Consider the following 22,488-nt stretch of genomic DNA (forward strand, 5'->3'; position numbering starts at 1 on the left):
ATCACCCCCTAACCACTCTGCTTCCAGCCTGTTTGCCCCTAACTTCCTTCCTCTGCCAGCCTGGTCACCCCTAACTGCCCTCTCCTGCAGGGTTGATCACCTCCAACTGCCCTCCCTTGCAGGCTTGGTCCCTCTCAACTGCCCTCCCTTGCAGGCAGGGTGCCTCCCAACTGCCCTCTCCTGCTGGCCATCTTGTGGTGGCCATCTTGTGTCCACATGGGGGCAGGATCTTTGACCACATGGGGGCAGCTATATTGTGTGTTGCAGTGATGATCAATGTGCATATTACTCTTTTATTAGATAGGATAGAGGCCTGGTACAGGGGTGGGGGCCAGCTGGTTTGCCCTGAAGGGCGTCACGGATCAGGTGGGGATTCCCTTGGGGTGTGGGGCGGCCTGAGCGAGGGGCCTGTGGTGTTTGCAGGCCGGCCACACCCCCTGGCAACCCAAGCGGAGGCCCTGGTATCTGGAATTTATTTTCCTTCTACAACTGAAACTTTGTAGCCTGGAGCAGAGCCAAGCCAGGGGCTCCCTCCGAGGCTGGCAGCCATTTGTGTTGGGGTTATAATTGAAACTTTGTTGCCTTAAGCGGGTGGGCCCGGCCAGGATGTGCGGAAAGCTTTGCTTCCCCTGTTGCTGGCGGCAACCCTGGCCTGCTCTCTCAAGCTCCATTCTGCCTCCATTTGTTTGAATTTGTTTACCTTCTATAATTGAAACTTTGTAGCTTGAGTGGAGGCTTAGGCCTGGCAAGGGCAGGCGGAAAGCTTGGCTTCCTCTGTTACCTAGGAAACCTTGCTCTCTGTGGCTGTAGCCATCTTGGTTTGGGTTAATTTGCATGCTCACTCTGATTGGATGGTGGGCGTGGCTTGTGAGCGTGGTTTGTGGGTGTGTCGGAGGTATGGTCAATTTGCATATTTGTCTATTATTAGATAGGATAGATGGTTGCTAGTCATTGTGACAAACCCAAATTTCCAAATGCCCCTCTCCCAGGAAAGGGGACAATACTACCTCCCAGTTGAGAATCACTGCTTTAGAGAAAAGAGTTGATATACTGTCAAATATCTATTCAGCTTGAATATTGTCATTCTATCAGCATTTGACAATGTCATCCCATTGAATCTTCAGAGATTTAAGTATAACAGAGTATATGCAAAACTTTAAAAACAAAACCAAGAAAAAAAAAGTAAAGCAGATAGGGATACCTCTTAGCCACATCACTGGGACTCTCCCCTGCTTTGTTGGTAATATTAATGTCTGCTCCCATTTTGATTATCCACTGCAAACATTCTATGTGACCTTGTCCAGCAGCTGTAAAAACAAACAGAAAATACACAAAAAGTTGTTACTAGTAGCAAGTTTCCAAAATTTTGAAACCATTAGAGAGTACTTTTATAAATACTGATACTTGCAATAACCAATAAATCGAGCAGATGTAATTTTCACCATTTCATTTATTCATTCATCAGACAAACATGTAATCAAATATACACTGTGCTCATCACCTATACAGAGAACTTTACATACAGCTATAAAAGTTGAGGTTCAAAGAAGTTATTTCTTTAACAACACACAGTTAGTAAATAATGGATTTAAAACTATAATCTAGTTTTTTTATAATCCTTATTGAGTGTTTGTCTGCTGATATTTATAGCTTCTGACCAATCTTATTATCAAACCTTATATCACAGAACTTATTCCTCTGAACCTCACAACTCAAAATTTATAGGTCCCCAATTACCTAAACTGTTTACACCTTTTTCTAAATCTTGTCCTTAAGACACATGCACTCGATATTAATTTTCACCTCCACAACGCTGCAAATGTGTCTTCTCACCTAGTGCCCATCACTCAACTCTATGCTTATCTGACTTCTACCAATCCTTCAAAGTCTATCTCAAGACTCATAGAAACTGGGGCGGGGGACTTAATAGACTTAAAAGCACTGAATTTAGGTCTACTAAACAATGAGACTGAAGGACAGAACAGAATTTAGCAAGTGGCTGGCACATATAGACCTGCAACAAATGTCTAGAGAGTTGATGAGTGAATGAATAAAGAAAAAAAGTAAATGAAATCTAAGCTCTGGTCTTACCAACTGTGTAACTTCAGTCAAAAAACCTGGGTCCTCTGAACCTCAATTTTCTCATCTTTTACACAGAAAATTTCATATTTATAAAGCAGTAGTGATTTACACTGCTGGTTCATAAAATTACAATAAGGATTAAATATGACAGTTTTGCACCCTGTTAAATGTCATATAAACATAAGGTGTTATTTATGAATTCTCATGAATATTTCCTCAATAATTTAACCCTTAGCAACTTGTTATGTTCAGTTTCTACTCCTGAATTCCACTGAATGTATTTTATTTATTTATTTTTTAATTTTTATTTTTATTTATTTATTTATTTTTTTAAAATTTCTTTATTGATTAAGGTGTCACATATTTGTCCTCATCCCCCCATTCCCATCCCACCCCTCTCCCCACGCATGCCCCAACCCCCTGTTGAACTTAACTGTTGGATAGGCTCATATACATGCATACAGGTCCTTTGGTTGAACTCTCCCCCTCCCCCCACCCTCCCCTATCCTCCCTCTGAGGCCCGATAGTCCGATCGATGCCTCCTTGCTTCTGGTTCTGTTCTTGTTCCTCAGTCTATGTTGTTCATCATTTCCCCTAGATGAGCGAGATCATATGTCACTAGATATATACTTATAAGAACTGAATGTGAGACGAGCAATAATAGTTATGCTGACAGGCAAATGAATCAGTCTGTAGCGAGCTTCCCCCTGGACCAACAGTTCTTTTGAGACCCAATTTCAATGTCCAGTAGTTCCTTATGTGTACATGTCAGCACTGACCCCTCAGCTCTGGATGGTGGACAAATGGTGGTCACGGAGGTCCGACTCCCTCTGGTTTGGTCTCGGCCGGACCCAGGGGCACGGCGTCACCCGGACTAAGGGGCACGTGGCCTCACACATACCCAAGGGGCGCGTGGCCTCACCCGGGCCTGGGACCCAGCCTCACCCGGATGGATCCAGGGGCACACGGCCTCACCCGGACCCAGGATCCGGCTTCACCCGTACCCAGGGACGTTTGGCCTCTCCCAGACCCAGGGGCACGTGGCCTCACCCGGGCTTAGGTGCACAAGGGCTCACCCGGATCCAGGGACACATGGTCTCTCCCGGACCCAGGGACGCTTGGCCTCTCCCAGACCCAGGGGCATGTGGCCTCACCCGGGCCTAGGTGCACGAGGCCTCACCCGGATCCAGGGACACATGGTCTCACCCGGACCCAGGGACGCTTGGCCTCTCCCAGACCCAGGGGCACGTGGCCTCACCCGGGCCTAGGTGCACGAGGCCTCACCCGGATCCAGGGACACATGGTCTCACCCAGACCCAGGGACGCTTGGCCTCTCCCAGCCCCAGGGGCACGTGGCCTCACCCGGGCCTAGGTGCATGAGGCCTCACCCGGATCCAGGGACACATGGTCTCACCCGGACCCAGGGACGCTTGGCCTCTCCCAGACCCAGGGGCACGTGGCCTCACCCGGGCCTAGGTGCACGAGGCCTCACCTGGATCCAGGGACACATGGTCTCACGCGGACCCAGGGACGCTTGGCCTCTCCCAGCCCCAGGGGAACGTGGCCTCACCCGGGCCTAGGTGCATGAGGCCTCACCCGGATCCAGGGACACATGGTCTCACCCGGACCCAGGGACGCTTGGCCTCTCCCAGACCCAGAGGCACGTGGCCTCACCCGGGCCTAGGTGCACGAGGCCTCACCTGGATCCAGGGACACATGGTCTCACCCGGACCCAGGGACGCTTGGCCTCTCCCAGACCCAGGGGCACGTGGCCTCACCTGGGCCTAGGTGCACGAGGCCTCACCCGGATCCAGGGACACATGGTCTCACCCGGACCCAGGGACGCTTGGCCTCGCCCAGACCCAGGGGCACGTGGCCTCACCCGGGCCTAGGTGCACTAGGCCTCACCCGGATCCAGGGACACATGGTCTCACGCGGACCCAGGGACGCTTGGCCTCTCCCAGACCCAGGGGCACGTGACCTTACCCGGGCCTAGGTGCACAAGGCCTCACCCGGATCCAGGGACTCATGGTCTCGCCCGGACCCAGGGTCGCTTGGCCTCTCCCAGACCCAGGGGCACGTGGCCTCACCTGGACCTAGGTGCACAAGGCCTCACCCGGATCCAGGGACCCATGGTCTCACCCGGACCCAGGGGCGCTTGGCCTCTCCCAGACCCAGGGGCACGTGGCCTCACCTGGACCTAGGTGCACGAGGCCTCACCCGGATCCAGGGACCTATGGTCTCGCCCTGACCCAGGGACACTTGGCCTCGCCCAGACCCAGGGGCATGTGGCCTCACCCGGGCCTAGGTGCACAAGGCCTCACCCGGATCCAGGGACACATGGTCTCCCCGGACCCAGGGACGCTTGACCTCTCCCAGACCCAGGGGCACGTGGCCTCACCCAGGCCTAGGTGCACGAGGCCTCACCCGGATCCAGGGACACATGGTCTCACCCGGACCCAGGGACGCTTGGCCTCGCCCAGACCCAGGGGCACGTGGCCTCACCCGGGCCTAGGTGCACGAGGCCTCACCCGGATCCAGGGACACATGGTCTCACCCGGACCCAGGGACGCTTGGCCTCTCCCAGACCCAGGGGCATGTGGCCTCACCCGGGCCTAGGTGCACAAGGCCTCACCCGGATCCAGGGACACATGGTCTCACCCGGACCCAGGGACGCTTGACCTCTCCCAGACCCAGGGGCACGTGGCCTCACCCAGGCCTAGGTGCACGAGGCCTCACCCGGATCCAGGGACACATGGTCTCACCCGGACCCAGGGACGCTTGGCCTCGCCCAGACCCAGGGGCACGTGGCCTCACCCGGGCCTAGGTGCACGAGGCCTCACCCGGATCCAGGGACACATGGTCTCACCCGGACCCAGGGACGCTTGGCCTCTCCCAGACCCAGGGGCACGTGGCCTCACCCGGGCCTAGGTGCACGAGGCCTCACCCGGATCCAGGGACACATGGTCTCACCCGGACCCAGGGACGCTTGGCCTCTCCCAGACCCAGGGGCACGTGGCCTCACCTGGACCTAGGTGCACGAGGCCTCGCCCGGATCCAGGGACCCATGGTCTCACCCGGACCCAGGGGCGCTTGGCCTCTCCCAGACCCAGGGGCACGTGGCCTCACCTGGACCTAGGTGCACGAGGCCTCACCCGGATCCAGGGACCTATGGTCTCGCCCTGACCCAGGGACGCTTGGCCTCGCCCAGACCCAGGGGCATGTGGCCTCACCCGGGCCTAGGTGCACAAGGCCTCACCCGGATCCAGGGACACATGGTCTCCCCGGACCCAGGGACGCTTGACCTCTCCCAGACCCAGGGGCACGTGGCCTCACCCAGGCCTAGGTGCACGAGGCCTCACCCGGATCCAGGGACACATGGTCTCACCCGGACCCAGGGACGCTTGGCCTCGCCCAGACCCAGGGGCACGTGGCCTCACCCGGGCCTAGGTGCACGAGGCCTCACCCGGATCCAGGGACACATGGTCTCACCCGGACCCAGGGACGCTTGGCCTCTCCCAGACCCAGGGGCATGTGGCCTCACCCGGGCCTAGGTGCACAAGGCCTCACCCGGATCCAGGGACACATGGTCTCACCCGGACCCAGGGACGCTTGACCTCTCCCAGACCCAGGGGCACGTGGCCTCACCCAGGCCTAGGTGCACGAGGCCTCACCCGGATCCAGGGACACATGGTCTCACCCGGACCCAGGGACGCTTGGCCTCGCCCAGACCCAGGGGCACGTGGCCTCACCCGGGCCTAGGTGCACGAGGCCTCACCCGGATCCAGGGACACATGGTCTCACCCGGACCCAGGGACGCTTGGCCTCTCCCAGACCCAGGGGCACGTGGCCTCACCCGGGCCTAGGTGCATGAGGCCTCACCCGGATCCAGGGACACATGGTCTCACCCGGACCCAGGGACGCTTGGCCTCTCCCAGACCCAGGGGCACGTGGCCTCACCCGGGCCTAGGTGCACGAGGCCTCACCTGGATCCAGGGACACATGGTCTCACGCGGACCCAGGGACGCTTGGCCTCTCCCAGCCCCAGGGGAACGTGGCCTCACCCGGGCCTAGGTGCATGAGGCCTCACCCGGATCCAGGGACACATGGTCTCACCCGGACCCAGGGACGCTTGGCCTCTCCCAGACCCAGAGGCACGTGGCCTCACCCGGGCCTAGGTGCACGAGGCCTCACCTGGATCCAGGGACACATGGTCTCACCCGGACCCAGGGACGCTTGGCCTCTCCCAGACCCAGGGGCACGTGGCCTCACCTGGGCCTAGGTGCACGAGGCCTCACCCGGATCCAGGGACACATGGTCTCACCCGGACCCAGGGACGCTTGGCCTCGCCCAGACCCAGGGGCACGTGGCCTCACCCGGGCCTAGGTGCACTAGGCCTCACCCGGATCCAGGGACACATGGTCTCACGCGGACCCAGGGACGCTTGGCCTCTCCCAGACCCAGGGGCACGTGACCTTACCCGGGCCTAGGTGCACAAGGCCTCACCCGGATCCAGGGACTCATGGTCTCGCCCGGACCCAGGGACGCTTGGCCTCTCCCAGACCCAGGGGCACGTGGCCTCACCTGGACCTAGGTGCACGAGGCCTCACCCGGATCCAGGGACCCATGGTCTCACCCGGACCCAGGGGCGCTTGGCCTCTCCCAGACCCAGGGGCACGTGGCCTCACCTGGACCTAGGTGCACGAGGCCTCACCCGGATCCAGGGACCTATGGTCTCGCCCTGACCCAGGGACGCTTGGCCTCGCCCAGACCCAGGGGCATGTGGCCTCACCCGGGCCTAGGTGCACAAGGCCTCACCCGGATCCAGGGACACATGGTCTCCCCGGACCCAGGGACGCTTGACCTCTCCCAGACCCAGGGGCACGTGGCCTCACCCAGGCCTAGGTGCACGAGGCCTCACCCGGATCCAGGGACACATGGTCTCACCCGGACCCAGGGACGCTTGACCTCTCCCAGACCCAGGGGCACGTGGCCTCACCCAGGCCTAGGTGCACGAGGCCTCACCCGGATCCAGGGACACATGGTCTCACCCGGACCCAGGGACGCGTGGCCTCGCCCAGACCCAGGGGCACGTGGCCTCACCCGGGCCTAGGTGCACGAGGCCTCACCCGGATCCAGGGACACATGGTCTCACCCGGACCCAGGGACGCTTGGCCTCTCCCAGACCCAGGGGCACGTGGCCTCACCCGGGCCTAGGTGCGCGAGGCCTCACCCGGATCCAGGGACACATGGTCTCGCCCGGACCCAGGGGTGCGTGGCCTCTCCCAGACCCAGGGGCACGTGGCCTCACCTGGACCTAGGTGCACGAGGCCTCACCTGGATCCAGGGACACATGGTCTCACCCGGACCCAGGGACGCTTGGCCTCTCAGACCCAGGGGCACATGACCTCACCCGGGCCTAGGTGCACGAGGCCTCACCCGGATCCAGGGACACATGGTCTCACCCGGACCCAGGGACGCTTGGCCTCTCAGACCCAGGGGCACGTGACCTCACCCGGGCCTAGGTGCACGAGGCCTCACCCGGATCCAGGGACACATGGTCTCGCCTGGACCCAGGGGTGTGTGGCCTCTCCCAGACCCAGGGGCACGTGACCTCTCCCAGACCCAGGGGCACGTGGCCTCACCCGGGCCTAGGTGTGCGAGGCCTCAACTGGATCTAGGGACATCTGGCCTCACTCGGACCCAGGGGAGTGCGGCCTCCCCCAGACCCAGGGGCTCTTAGCCTCACCCGGGCACGGGACCCAGCGTCATCCGGGTCCAGGGGCACATGGCCTCACCCGGACCCGGAATCTGGCCTCACCGGGGCCCAGGGGCACGTGGCCTCACCCAGACCCAGGGACGTGAGGCCTCACCTATACCCAGAGGTGTGTGACCACACCCGAGCCCAGAGGCGCGCAACCCCGCCCGCACCTGGGTCCTAGCGGGGCCCCGTTTTCCCGATCCCAATTCCTGCCGGTCAACCCCCCCTCAGCAATTCCCCTGGCCATCCTTCCAGAGCTCCAGGATGGCTGCTGCAGAACTCGTCGGGCGGCGGCTCGGCGAAGCTCCGGTGCGCCCGGTGCATGGCGGCGGGCCGGTCCGGCGTCGCTGCGTCGGCCCTTGGGTCCGCAGCGGTGGCCGGTCGCCGAGCATGCGCACCTGGCCGCTTCCGGGGCGTTGAGATTCTCGACGGACTCGGAGGTCAGCAAGCGCAGAGTCTCCCACCCCATGTCTCATAGGGGCTCGTCTGTCCGTGCTCGGCAGCCAGTGGAGCCGTCCCCTCAGCCGGAGACCGCCGGGGAACTGCGCCAAGCACGTTCCAGGCGGCCGTTGTGTCGCCTGAGCCGTAGTTCTTAAAGTGTGGTCTTTGGGTCACCGGCATCAGCATCATCCCGTATACCCCTCTTTTATTCTAGTTGTAGAGCATCCACTCAGCCAGCCCTATGGTGGTCTTGGATGGTGTCTGCTCTGCTCTCCTGTCGTAGTCTCAAAGTTGTTGTAGTAGGCAACAATCAGGCTTCCGCCCTATGCCTCCATCTTGGTCCTCCTTTGTATAGTTAAGTCTTGATTGTTGTTGGTGTCACTGGGAGGGCTCTCTTTGTCTATAAAGGAAGAGTTGCTGTGCAGGAGACACGTTTATGGGCCGGGTCTTGGTGCAGCAAGGCTTTGGCGCTCACTGAATGTGTCACAGATGCGCGTGGTTGAAATCTGGTGTCATCTCCCACAGACCACTAGATGCCCTCGTTTCTGGGTCTCCAATGGGGTGTAGATCAGCTACTGCCTTAGGCACTCAGCAAGGATTACAGCAAAAACTGTAGTTTCCTCCTCCTGTCTGAGTGGCCCTAGAGCAGTCCGACTAGAACAGCAGTTCATCTGGTCCGCTGCCAGAGGGCAGGCCACCCACATGCATAAGCCGTTGTTTGGAGCGCAGGTGCGCCTGCAAGACTTGCGGGGCGGGTCTTCAAAACGTGCGGGGCGGGTCCCAGGGCGGGGCGGGTCCCAGGGCGGGGCGGGGTCTCAGGGCGCCAACAGGCCATGGTGCGGTGAGCCGCGATGGCTGCGAGTCTGGTCCTTCTGCCTTCCACGTTTCTAAGTCCCCTTGTTCCGCACTCCAGCGCAGCAAACACTGATTGCTGGGCGCACCTCCGCAAGAGTCCCGCCTCTCTCCGCAGGCATCTGGGTCTCCCGCGGGTCCCCAGAAGCTGGATTTCAGGGTGATGGAGAGCTAATCTCCCCTAAGTTTGGAACAAAAGCCCCTTTCCCCCGCCACCAGCCAGACCCACGCGCCTCCACACCTCATCCCCTCCGATTTTGCTGGATGCGAGGCAACAGATCAGCCTTTCACCTCCGCCGCCATCTTTTTCGAACTTCCCAATTTGTACTTCTTAATCCCTTCAATTCAGTCAACTCTACTGAAGTCTAGCGCCGCCGGGAGGTGCACGGAGAGGGCGCCCGGGCCTCTGTTCGGTGTGCGGGGCGCGCGGCCCGCGGAACCAGGCGCGCGGGGGGCTGCGCGGTGGGGATGGGCGCTGGGTGGCTGCCGGGCTCCGGGCGCCGCCGCCGCCGCCGCCGCCGCCGCCGCCGCCGCGTCCCCAGCGCCCCGGGCCGGGCGGCCTGCGGGGGCGGCGCAGTTGCGAAACTGAGTGAGTATGGAGTCGGAACTTTCCTTGGCGGCCGCGATTTCTGGGCAGCGTCCGGGACCCCTCCCGCCTGCTCCCCAAGCCCCCGAGCCCGCTCCCTCTCCGCACCTGGGGCCTCTTAGCCGCCGTCTTGATTCTCCTCTGTCAAAATGGCTAGAGGGCTTGAATGTAAGATGAGAACTCCTAAGAATCCTCCAAGTCGGTGTTGGCGGCCTCCGGGGCCCCGAGGATCTCACTGCGCAGCTCGGCCAGGTCGGTGGCGCGGATGCGCCCCTCTTGCAGAAAGATGGTCTCTTCCTTCACCGAGAGCCGCTGCGCTGAGTCCGCGGCCGCCGCCACAGCAGCTGCCGCGGCGCCCACGAGCCCATGGCCCCGGCTGCGGTGTTGACTGAGAGGAGCAGCCGCCCGGTCTGGGGAGACGCGAGCAGCAGTCGCCACCCTCACCAGTCCATGTTTCAGTTTTATTTCCGAAACTGCCATGCGAGGCAGCAGATCAGCCTTTCACCTCCGCCGCCATCTTTTTTCCAGTCTCCACTGAATGTATTTTAACAACCAAAAACTTTTTGCCATTTATTACATCCTGACTTATACAAATCTCTAGATGTTCATGGTATAAGTATATAGCTCCTTAACAGTAAGGTCTGGATATCATGTGATTTCCATGATGTGGGCACATGACTGGTGCTGAATATATATGTGCCTCTGTAAAATAAATCAGAGCATGAACTTTTGGTATGGCTTGATGTCTTAAAAAATTAGTCCACTTTCAATAATGGGAACAGAGAGGAAAGGACACAAAGCCAGATCCAATGACAAAACAACCCCATCACTACAGCCCTATGGCCCAACTTACAAAAGGTCTACTAGTATAAGCACTCTTGTCCTACCTTTCCTGAATTGACTCAGATCCATCTTCCAAACTCAGAATTGGCCCCTGAGGAGCCTGGGGCTCCTCTTTTCTTCTACAGCAAATCCGAAATACCTAACAAATAATACTACAGGATTTCCCATACCTCTAGACTTAACCCTACTTTACACAAAAAGAGCAACATCTTTTCTCTTTAAGAGTTATAAAACCGGGAGAAACCAAGATAGTGGCATAGGTAAACACCTAAACTGCTGCCTTGCACAACAATTTCAATACTACAACTAAAAGACAAAACGGACATCATCCAGAACCACAGGAAGGCTGGCTGAGTGGAAATTCTACAACTAGAAGGAAAGAGAAAAGCACACTGAGACTCAGAGGAGCTGCAGGAGGCAGAGGTACTGAGACGCGCACGCGGAGAGGACTAGCAACTGAGTGCGCGGCTGGCTTTCTCTAGAGGGAGGGAGACAAAAGCTCCCGACTGCGCTGAACTTCAGTTCCGGGCAAGACTCTGGGGACCCAGACTCATTTGGGGAGAAACTGGACTGTCTGGCAGTGGGCGGAACTCGAAGGCGGCTTTCTCTCAGAGGTGCTTGCAGTGATTACCACAGGACACTGAGACACAGGGGCATATTAGGGCAGGGCTGACAGGAAACCAATGCTGTCTGCTCCGCCCTGAGACTCTGCCCCATTCAAGCTGAGCACAGAGGCTTTTGCAAGTCTTGTCTCATAAGGGTGTCTCCAGCACAGAAGTTCTCCCAGCATAGACACAGCTGATCCTCACAGCCAATTGGCCTCGAGGTCAATTCCTCCCAGTGATACCAACAACATTCAAGGCTTAACTACAACAAGACTGTGCCCACAAAGGGGTGTACTAAGAGTGTCCACCTCAGATAACTGGGGAGGCTGAGCCACTGGGCCCTATAAGACATCTAGCACACAAAGCCACTCTATCAACTCAGGGAAGCAGCCAAAATGCAGAGACAAAGAAACAGATCACAAATGAAAGAAATGAAGGAAAGCAAACGACTGGATATAGCGTTCAAAACCATGGTTATAAGGTTTCTCAAGAATTTTCTAGAAAAGGCCGATTAATTTAGCGAGACCCTCGAGGATATGAAAAAGGACCAACTAGAAATTAAGCATACACTGACTAAAATAAAAAAATATTATACAGAGACACAACAGCAGACTAGAGGATCACAAGAATCAAGTCAAAGATTTGAAATACAAAGAAGCAAAAAACACTCAACTGGAAAAGCAAAAAGCAAAAAGAATCCAAAAGTATGAAGATAGTGTAAGAAGCCTCTGGGACAACTTCAAGCGTACCAACATCAGAATTATGGGGGTGCCAGAAGAAGAGAGAGAGCAAGATACTGAAAACCTATTTGAAGAAATAATGATCGAAAACTTCCCCCACCTGATGAAAGAAATAGACTTACAAGTACAGGAAGCGCAGAGAACTCCAAACAAAAGGAATCCAAAGAGGACCACACCAAGACACATCATAATTAAAATGCCAAGAGCAAAAGACAAAGAGAGAATATTAAAAGCAGCAAGAGAAAAGCAGGTAGTTACCTACAAGGGAGCACCCATACCACTGTCAGCTGATTTCTCAAAAGAGGCTTTTGCAAGTCTTGTCTCTATGCAGATGGGAGTGGCAAGAAATATTCAAAGTGATGAATAGCAAGAACCTACAACCAAGATTACTCTACCCAGCAAAGCTATCATTTAGAATTGAAGGGCAGATAAAGGGCTTCACAGATAAGAAAAAGCTAAAGGAGTTCATCACTGCCAAACCAGTATTATATGAAATCTGAAAGGTATTATTTAAGAAGAGGAAGAAAAAGAAAAAGGTAAAGGTAAAGATAAAAATTATGAACAACAAATACATATCTATCAACAAGTGAATCTAAAAATCAAGTGAATAACAAAATCTGAAGAACAGAATAAACTGGTGAATAAAATAGAATCAGGGGCATAGGAAGGGAGTGGACTGACAATTCTTGGGGGGAAAGGGATGTGGGGGTGCAGGAAGAGACTGGACAAAAATCGTATACCTATGCATTAGGACAGTGGCTGGGAAGATAAGGGCAGAGGGTGGGATGGGAACCGGGTGAAGGGGAGCTATGGGGAGAAAAAAGAGGAATAATTGTAATAATCTGAACAATAAAGATTTATTAAATTTTTTTTAAAAAGGGCATTACAATCTGAGATTATAAAACTAGATAGGTTATCATCTATTTTCCATTGCTTTTTAAGAAGATATGTTTTAAGGCCTACTACTATGACTTACTCAATAAAAACCCAGAAATTTAATTTAAAAATAAAAAAAGAGTTATAAAACCATATTTATGAATTGTGAACAATGATGAGCTTTATAAAACAGAGTTTAACCCAACATTTCCATTTTATTACACAGGTAATATTTACAGGGGGAGAGCTAAGTAATTTATCTACAATGAAATACAATAAAGAATTTTTATCTAAGATCCTTATTTTATATTGATTAGAATATATTTATTAATTTGACCAATGTTTTATAAGAGAACAAGATAAAATTATGCAGTGGCTATAAATTGTTTAAAAATGACTTGAAATAAGACTTAAAGTAAACATAGAAAGGTAAGTTATAGTAGATTTAACAATCATTAAATGACTGATACTGCAGCTTATTTACTGAATCAAAATTAAAATGAAAGGAAAAGAAGCAGATAGACTGACAAAATGTTAATTAAATTATAAGGAAACTTATTTACCCAAGTTGGGTATGATTTAGCATACAGATACTCCACAGAAAAAAAAAAGATAATGTACACAAAAATGTCCCTTCCTCCTGCTGCAGCCACTTATCACCCCTCCACCACACCATCTGATCCACCCCTGGTCCCAGGAGTCCTTATGGACAAATTGACCAGAGAAGGGGTGAAGGGCAAACCTTTTTGGTTACTCTTCACTTTCGCCCTCTCACCTTCTCACAATGGCTATAACCCAAACACTCTGTTGCTGTACATCTATCTCTTTAGAACCTTCTTCCAGTTCCCTCATTTCCATCTCAGTTCAACTGGTAAAGAATTGACTGAGATAGTATGAAAACCATCTGGCAAGTAAAACTTTAATGCATCATCCCTCCAAAAATGCATTATAAATACTGTGAGTGAGCCTCTCTTTTGCTCCCTCATAAATGACACCCCACATACACATTAGGAATAAAAACTGGTTATACCTAGGTTATGAAATGGGGGCTTTGCTCCAGGGCAACACAATTTTTTAAAAACCACAATCTTTTATGCACATTTCATAGAAGTATCCACTCCATTCATAAATCCCATATGAAAAGCTTTAATGCCCAGACAGCTAGTAGAGATGGATGGAGTGAGATTCTCCAAGTACAGGATAGCATTTACCAAAGTGGGCCACCTCTATGTATAAGAGAAATCCCTATTATTTCTCCTTCTTTCTGCTCCAAATACCCTTTCTCTTATAAAACTACTAGAAGCCCAGTGCACGAATTCATGCACCAGTGGGGTCCCTCGGCCTGGCCTGCAGGATCAGGCCAAAACTGGCTCTCCAACATCCCTTGAGGGGTCCTGGATTTGCGAGAGGGTGCAGGCCAGGCTGAGGGGCTCCACTGGTGCACAATCGGAGCCAGGGAGGGACACAGGAGGTTGGCCAGCCAGGGAGGGACTGAAGGAGGGCTCCAGAGCATGTTTGGCCCATCTCACTCAGTCCCAATCGGCCGGACCCCAGAAGCAAGCTAACCTACCAGTCAGAGCATCTGACCCCTGGTGGTCAGTGCACGTCATAGCAAGCGGTTGAGTGGCCTTAACATATCATTAGCATATTACGCTTTGATTGGTTAAATGGCTGTCCAGTAGACCAGACACTTAGCATATTAGGCTTTTATTATACAAGATTGGTACACATGGTACTTAAGATTCTTAAGATACATTATAAATTAAACAAACTTTAATGATTAAGCTAAGAACCTAAACAACATTAACATTATTTCATAATTTATGAAATAAATAACAACCAGAAGTTATTTATGAAATAAAATCCTATTCAAACACAGGACTATATTAACAAGACTACTGTCTTTTTATTGTTGTTGTTAATCCTCACCTGAGGATATTTTCCCATTGCTTTTTAGAGAGAATAGATGGGAGGGGGAAAGGGAGAGAGAGTGAAAAACATGGATGTGAGAGAGACACATGGATTGGTTGCCTCCTGCATGGTTCCTGACCAGAGCCAGGTTCAAGCCTGCAACCAAGGTACATGCACTTGACTGGAATCGAATCCGGGACCCTTCAGTCCATGGGCTGATGCTCTATCCACTGAGCCAAATCAGCTAGATCAACATTACTCTTTTTACTCTAAGACTTTTACAAGAAATACCAGCCATCACATTATTTTAAAAAGTGTAATATCACAAATAAAGCAAAATAGAAATTTCAGGTGCTGGAGGTTAAAGATTTGGCTTTTTATTTTATAAATAAAAGGGAGATTGGCAAGAATAAATCCTATATATATACTCCCTGCACTGAGTTGACAATCTGGCAGTCTGATTTAAAAAAAACAACAAAAAAACATGGATCAATATTTTAGAATTCCACATAGAAAGAAGAAGAATGCAGAGAAAAATTGCAAATATCTAGAAAACATGTTCATATCATGTTCATTGATATTTCTATAGAAGTAAAAACATTTTTTTGCAGAGTATTAGAATAAAGAAAATTCTCCTAGAGGTTGCTCATTTGATTCCCCATCAGGGTACATACCCGGGTTTCAGGCTCAATCCCCAGTGGGGGCCGTGCAGGAGGTTAATCAATATTTCTTTCTCTCTCTCTTTCTCTCTCTCTCTCTCTCTGCTCTCTCTCTCTCTCTCTCTCTTTCTCTCTCTCTTTCCTCTCTCTCTCTCTTCCTTTCTCTCTAAAATCAATAAAAACATTTTTAAATGATAGATATTAGCATGAAATCGGCCATTTCAGTCCAAAGAAAATGTTACTCTTAAGAAACTTCTCTAACAGTGAATTTCACATCTTAACTACATGATAAAATCAAAAGAGAACTTCTATTGGAATTACCCTCAAATGTGAAAATGTGTAAATATCTGACATCATAAAAGGAATATCACACTTGAATTAAAAATTAAGCACTCTGACCCTGGCCGCGTAGCTCAGTCAGTTAGAGCATTATCCTGATACCACCAAGGTTGTATCCCTGGTAAGGGCACATATAAGAATCAACCGATGAATGCATAAACAAGTGAAACAAAAAAAATTGATGCTTCCTTTCTCTCTCTTTCTCTCTCTCAAATAAAAACATTTTAATTAAAATAAAATAAAATAAAAATTAAGCACTCTGCCATGCATTTTCATGTGTTTCTGATGGGTAATTATTATAAAAGGTAAATAATTCAATAGCAATTGTGTCAGAATTGAAAATTAAACAAGAATCATAACTCACCTTTATGCAAAAGAGTTGATCCATTATTATCACGTTCATTAATATTGATTACTCCATCTTCTATTAATTTCTTAAGCATTTCCAAATCACCCTCAAAGGCAGCCACATGACCTGGAAATGCTAAACCTATGAATAAAAAATTCAGCATTTCAGTAAACACATGAGCTCATTCTTTTTTCCTGCCTTAACTGGTTGCACATTTTAGATTTCAATATTAACTGAAGTATGAGAATGATATATTGGAATTATAACAATAAAGTAAATAAAGTAAAAAGAGAACCACAAAATAAGATTATTATTAAATGTGTAGCCTTTCCACCCCTCGGGACCTCAAACATGCTAGGAATAGTATTATACCAGAACTATTCTTAGTCATATTCCCTTTTACCTGTGGGCCACCACAAAACACAAAGAGATGGTCATTTTTGACCCTTTGAATAAAGACATACTTGGCTCAACTCCTACATTAGCATAAACCACTCTTTCCCTCTGTTTGCAAGGAAGTGACAAACGTAAACTGTAAGCAAATAAAGTATAGGTATGTATATACACATATACAAATATAGATAGATAGATAGATAGATAGATATAGAGATATAGATATAGATATAGATATAGATATAGATATAGATATAGATATAGATATACACATACTTGGGTGGATGTACCTGATCTACCTGTGCCTAGCATATCTATATATATAAAGAGCAAGGGTCGTAACATCCAAAACGACCGAAGGCTGTACCGAATGCCAGGCTGTGCACGCAGCAGGCGAGCGGGCTGAACTGCTGACCTCTCGGGGAGAGAGAGAGAGAGGCAGGGCTGATCAGCAGGGGCAGGAGAGGCACGGAGAGAGAAGCAGGGTGGTCAGACCCTGCTTCTCTCTCTGGGCCTTGCCAGCAGCCAAGCCTCTCTCTCTCTCCAAGAGGTCAGCAGTTCAGCCCGCTCACCAGCAGCCTAGGGTGGCTGCTGATCAGCCCTGCCTCTATGATCGGGCCCGGAGATAGGCCTGGAGATGCTGACTGGCATAGAAACCAACCAATCATAACCAAATCTGGGTGAATTGCAAGGAGCCAATGGCTGCCTAGAAGGTGGAGCTTTTGACGCTGACTGTCATAGAAACCAACCAATCAGAATCTACTCTGGGTTAACTGCGAAGGCAGAACCTCAGATGGGGGCTGAGGAGGGGTTTTAAGGGCAACAGCTGTTTGGTGTAAGGTGTAAGAAAGTGATTCAATTTTTTAATGACCGGTTTGGCAGTATAGTGCATATGGCTGGCTATCAATCCAGATATAGGGATTACATGTTTTTGTCTGCCAAGAGTATCTCCTCCTGCTGAAAAAGGCTTTCCAAGCCCCCCATTTAAGCAATCCTATCCTATATAATCCATCTATACTAATAAAAGGGTAATATGCTAATTAGACCAGGTCAACCGGCCATCTTCCAGACATCCGACTTCCTTCCAGACAAAGCCATGGGTGGTTGGGGCCGAGGCAGAGGCAGTTAGGGACAATCAGACCTGGTAGGGAGGGAAGTTGGGGGAGAGATCAGGCCGGCAGGGGAGGGCAGTTAGGGGCGATCAGGCAGGCAGAGGCAGTTAGGGGCGATCAGGCCAGCAGGGGAGAGCAGTTAGGGGTGAGATCAGGCCAGCAGGGGAGGGCAGTTAGGGGTGATCAGGCAGGCAGGGGACAGCAGTTAGGGGCGAGATCAGGCCAGCAGGGGAGGGCAGTTAGGGGTGATCAGGCTGGCAGGAGGGCAAGGTAGGGGTGATCAGGCCAGCAGGGGGGTAAGGTAGGGGCGATCAGGCCGGCAGGCAGAGGGGTTAGGGGCAATCAGGCAGGCAGGCAGGCGTGTGGTTAGGAGCCAGTCATCCCAGATTGTGAGAGGGATGTCCGACTGTCAGCAGTCGGACATCCCTGGATGGGTCCCAGATTGGAGAGGGTGCAGGCCAGGCTGAGGAACCCCCCTCTATGCATGAAATTCGTGCGCTGGGCCTCTAGTCTATATATATATAAAAAAGCCTAAGCAACCGTTATGACTGAACGACAGGAACAACTGGAATGACCAGCCAGTAGCTATGACACACACTAACCCAGACCTTGCTGCTGAGGCCCTGACAGCCCCGAATCTGATTCACCCACACCCCAGACCCAGACAGGAGGGAGGAGAGAGCCCAATTCCTCGCTGAATCAGCCATTGGTTAGCTTGCTGCTGGGACCCTGACAGCCCCAAATCTGGTTCACCTGCACCCCGGGCCCAGACAAGAGGGATGAGGGAGCCTGATTCCTCACAGAATCGGCCATTAGTTAGCTTGCTGCTGGTGCCCTGACAGCCCCACACCCTGGTCCCAGACAGGAGGGAGGAGGAAGCCTGATTCCTTGAGGAATTGGCGGTTGGTTAGCTTGCTGCTGTGGCCAACCTCCCATGGTCCCTCCCCCTGGCAGGCCAGCTCCTCCAACCAGCCCCGATCTCAGGTTAGGTCAAGGGACCCCACCCATGCACGAATTCATGCACTGGGCCTCTAGTAACAAATACTTGATAAAAATTTTTTAATAACAACTACATATATTGAGCCCTTACTGAATGCCAGGCACAGTTGTAAGCACTTTCAAGGGCTGCCTCATTTAAGCCTTTTAGCAACTCTGAGATACAGCTATTCTCATTTTTACATATGGAAAAGAAACAACTTAGAATAGCCAAAGAGTATGTTAAAAAGAACAAAGTTGGGGGAGATAAGAGATCAACTCAAGGACTTGTATGCATGCATATAAGCATAACCAATGGACGCAAAACACTGGGGGGTGAAGGCATGTTTGGGAGTGGGGTGGGGGGAACAATGGTAAGATATGTACACATATAATACCTTAATAAAAAAATGAAAAATAAAATAAGGTGAAAAAAATTACTGAGTTTCTAAAACAAAATAAATAAATAAATAAATAAATAAAAAGAACAAAGTTTGAAACTTACAGCCTCACTATAAAGCAACAGTCATCAAGACAGGGTAGTACTGGCAAAAAAACAGATATATTAGTATGATAGATAGAATGCAGAGGCCAGAAATACACCTATACATATACAAATGGCTGATTTTTTATAAAGCTGCTTTCCAAAAATATGGAGCTAGAACAAGTGGCTATATTTTTATAAATTAAAATCAACACTTTATTTCATTCAATACATCAAATTTAACTTGATGTAGAGATCAAAGATATGAATTAAAAAGCTAAAACTGTAAAATTCCTAAAAAAAAAAAAAGGAGAATATCTTGCTGGCCTTGGGGTAGGCAAATATTTCATAGATAGGACACAAAAAACACATAACCTGTACAATATTGATAAATTGTACTTTATCAAAATTTAAAACTTTTGTTCTTTGAAAGACCCTACTAAAAAAATGCAAGCTTCAGAGTGGGAGACAATATTTGCAATACATATATCTGACAAAACATAATGAACTGTCAAATATTCAATAGTTAGATAGTCAATCCAATAAAAATGGGCAAAAGAATTAAATGGACACTTCATAAAAGAAGATACACGATTCCGGCAAACAAAAGCCCGGGGCCAGACAGCTTCACAGGGGAGTTTTACCACACATTCAAGGAAGAACTAAAACCTATCCTCCTCAGACTATTCCAAAAAATTCAAGAGGAAGGAACACTTCCAAGATCCTTCTATGAAGCCAGCATCACCCTAATACCAAAACCAGATAAAGACAACACAATGAAAGAAAATTACAGGCCAATATCCCTCATGAACATAGATGCCAAAATCCTCAACAAAATTCTAGCATATTGGCTCCAGCAGTACATCATAAAGATCATACACCATGACCAAGTAGGATTTATCCCAGGAATGCAAGGATGGTACAATATCCTCAAATCAATAAACGTGATATATCACATAAACAAATTGAGAGATAAAAATCACATAGTCATATCAATTGATGCAGAAAAAGCATTTGACAAAAATCCAACACCCTTTCTTGATAAAAACTCTCAACAAGGTGGGAATAGAAGGCTCATACCTCAACATAATAAAAGCTATATATGATAAACCCACAGTTAACATCATACTCAATGGGCAAAAACTAAAACCATTTCCCCTAAGAACAGGAACAACACAGGGATGCCTACTCTAACCACTCCTGTTTGACATAGTACTGGAAGTATTAGCCTTTGCGATCAGCCAAGAAGAAGAAATAAAAGGCACCCAAATTGGAAAAGAAGAAGTAAAGCTGTCCTTATTTGCAAATGACATGATATTGTACATAAAAAACCCTAAAGACTCGATCAAAAAACTAACAGACTTAATAAATGAATTCGGCAATGTAGCAGGATACAAAATTAACGCCAAGAAATCTATGGCCTTTCTATACACCAATAGTGAACTTACAGAAAGAGAGACTAAAAAAGCAATCCCATTTACCATAGCACCAAAAAAAATTAAGATACCTAGGAATAAACTTAACCAAGGAGGTAAAAGACCCATACACGGAAAACTACAGGACACTGAAAAAAGAGATAGAGGAAGACGTAAACAGATAGAAGAACATACCATGTTCATGGATTGGTAGAATCAACATCATTAAAATGTCCATACTACCCAAAGCAATCTATAGATTCAATGCACTCCCCATTAAAATACCAATGACATATTTCACAAACCTAGAAAGAACTCTCCAAAAATTCATCTGGAATAATAAAAAAGACCCTGAATAGCCACAGCAATCCTGAGAAAGAAGAACAAAGTAGGAGGGATCTCAATACCAGATTTCAAGCTGTATTACAAAGCCACTGTTCTCAAAACAGCCTGGTACTGGCACAAGAACAGACATATAGACCAATGGAACAGAATAGAGAATCCAGATATCGACCCAAACCACTATGCTCAATTAAGATTTGACAAAGGAGGCATGAACATACAATGGAGTCAAGACAGTCTCTTCAATAAATGGTGTTGGGAAAATTGGACAGATACATGCAAAAAAAATGAAGCTAGATCACCAAATTACACCATACACAAAAATAAACTCAAAATGGATACAGGACTTAAACATAAGATGGGAAACCATAAAAATACTGGAGGAATCCACAGGCAGCAAAATCTCAGACATATGCCGAAAGAACTTCTTCACTGATACTGCTACTAGGGCAATGGAAGCTAAAGAGAAAATAAACAAATGGAACTACATCAAAATAAAAAGCTTTTTCACAGCAAAAGAAACCATTAACAAAACAACAAGCAAGCCCACTGTATGGGAGAACATATTTGCAAATGTTATCACTTATAAAGGTTTAATCTCCAACATCTTCAGGCAACTTATACAATTTAATAAAAGGAAGATAAATGATCCAATAAAAAAAATGGGCAACGGACCTAAATAGAATCTTTTCAAAAGAAGACAGAAGAAAGGCCAAGAGACACATGAAAACATGCTCAGTCCCAGGTCTGGGTGGGGCCACGCCCCTGGGTCTGGGAGAGGCCACGCGCCCCTGGGTCTGGGTGTAGCTGAATCCCGGGTCCGGGTGAGGCCGTGCACCCCTGGATCCGGGTGAGGGTGGGTCCCGGGTCCGGGTGAGGCCGCACGCCCCCGGGTCCGGGCGAGGCCGCGCGCCCCTGGGTCCGGGTGAAGCTGGATCCCGGGTCCGGGTGAGGCCATGTGCCCCTGGATCTGGGTGAGGCTGGGTCCCAGGTCTGGGTGAAGCTGGATCCCGGGTCCGGGTGGGGCCGTGCCCCTGGGTCCGGGAGAGGCCACGTGCCCCTGGGTCCGGGTGGGGCTGGATCCCGGGACCGGGTGAGGTCGCACACACCTGGGTCCGGGTGAGGCTGTGCGCCCCTGGATCCAGGTGAGGCTGGGTCCCGGGTCCGGGTGAGGCCACGCGCCCCTGGGTCCAGGTGAGGCCACGCGCCCCTGAGTCCGGGTGAAGCCGTGTCCCTGGGTCCCGGCGAGACCAAACCAGAGGGAGTCGGACCTGCATTACCACCATTTGTCCACCATCCAGAGCTGAAAAGTCAGTGCCGACATGTGCACATAAGGAACTGGTGGACATTGAAATTGGGTCTCAAAAGAACTGTTGGTCCAGAAAGAAACTCACTACAGACTGAGTCATTTGCCTGTCAGCATAACTATTATTGCTCGTCTCACATTCGGTTCTTATAAGTATATATCTAGTAACACATGATCTCACTCATCTAGGGGAAATGATGAACAACATAGACTGATGAACAAGAACAGACCCAGAAACAAGGAGGCATCGATCGGACTGTCGGGCCTCAGAGGAAGGGTAGGGGAGCGTGGGGGTAGGGGGGAGAGATCAACCAAAGGACTTGTGTGAATGCATACAAGCCTAACCAATGGTTAAGGACAACAGGGGGGTGGGGGCATCTGTGGGGAGGGGTGGGGGATAGGAATTGGGGGATGAGG

At 50.3% G+C, this 22,488-nt stretch overlaps 1 protein-coding gene across 1 annotated transcript in view; it reads right to left on the reverse strand.

The window, feature by feature from the left end:
* The window catches only part of ANKRD42 (ankyrin repeat domain 42), a 75,218-nt gene that overhangs the window by 12,336 nt on the left and 40,394 nt on the right, over nucleotides 1-22,488 (reverse strand). The window contains exons 7-8 of the mRNA XM_054725137.1: nucleotides 16,060-16,185; nucleotides 1,202-1,307 (exon numbers count right to left, since the gene is read on the reverse strand). Coding sequence (XP_054581112.1) covers nucleotides 1,202-1,307; nucleotides 16,060-16,185 — 232 coding nt within the window. The remainder of the gene's footprint in view (nucleotides 1-1,201; nucleotides 1,308-16,059; nucleotides 16,186-22,488) is intronic.

This window comes from Eptesicus fuscus, chromosome 13, assembly GCF_027574615.1.
Source record: "Eptesicus fuscus isolate TK198812 chromosome 13, DD_ASM_mEF_20220401, whole genome shotgun sequence".
In the NCBI taxonomy this organism is placed as follows: Eukaryota; Metazoa; Chordata; class Mammalia; order Chiroptera; family Vespertilionidae; genus Eptesicus; species Eptesicus fuscus.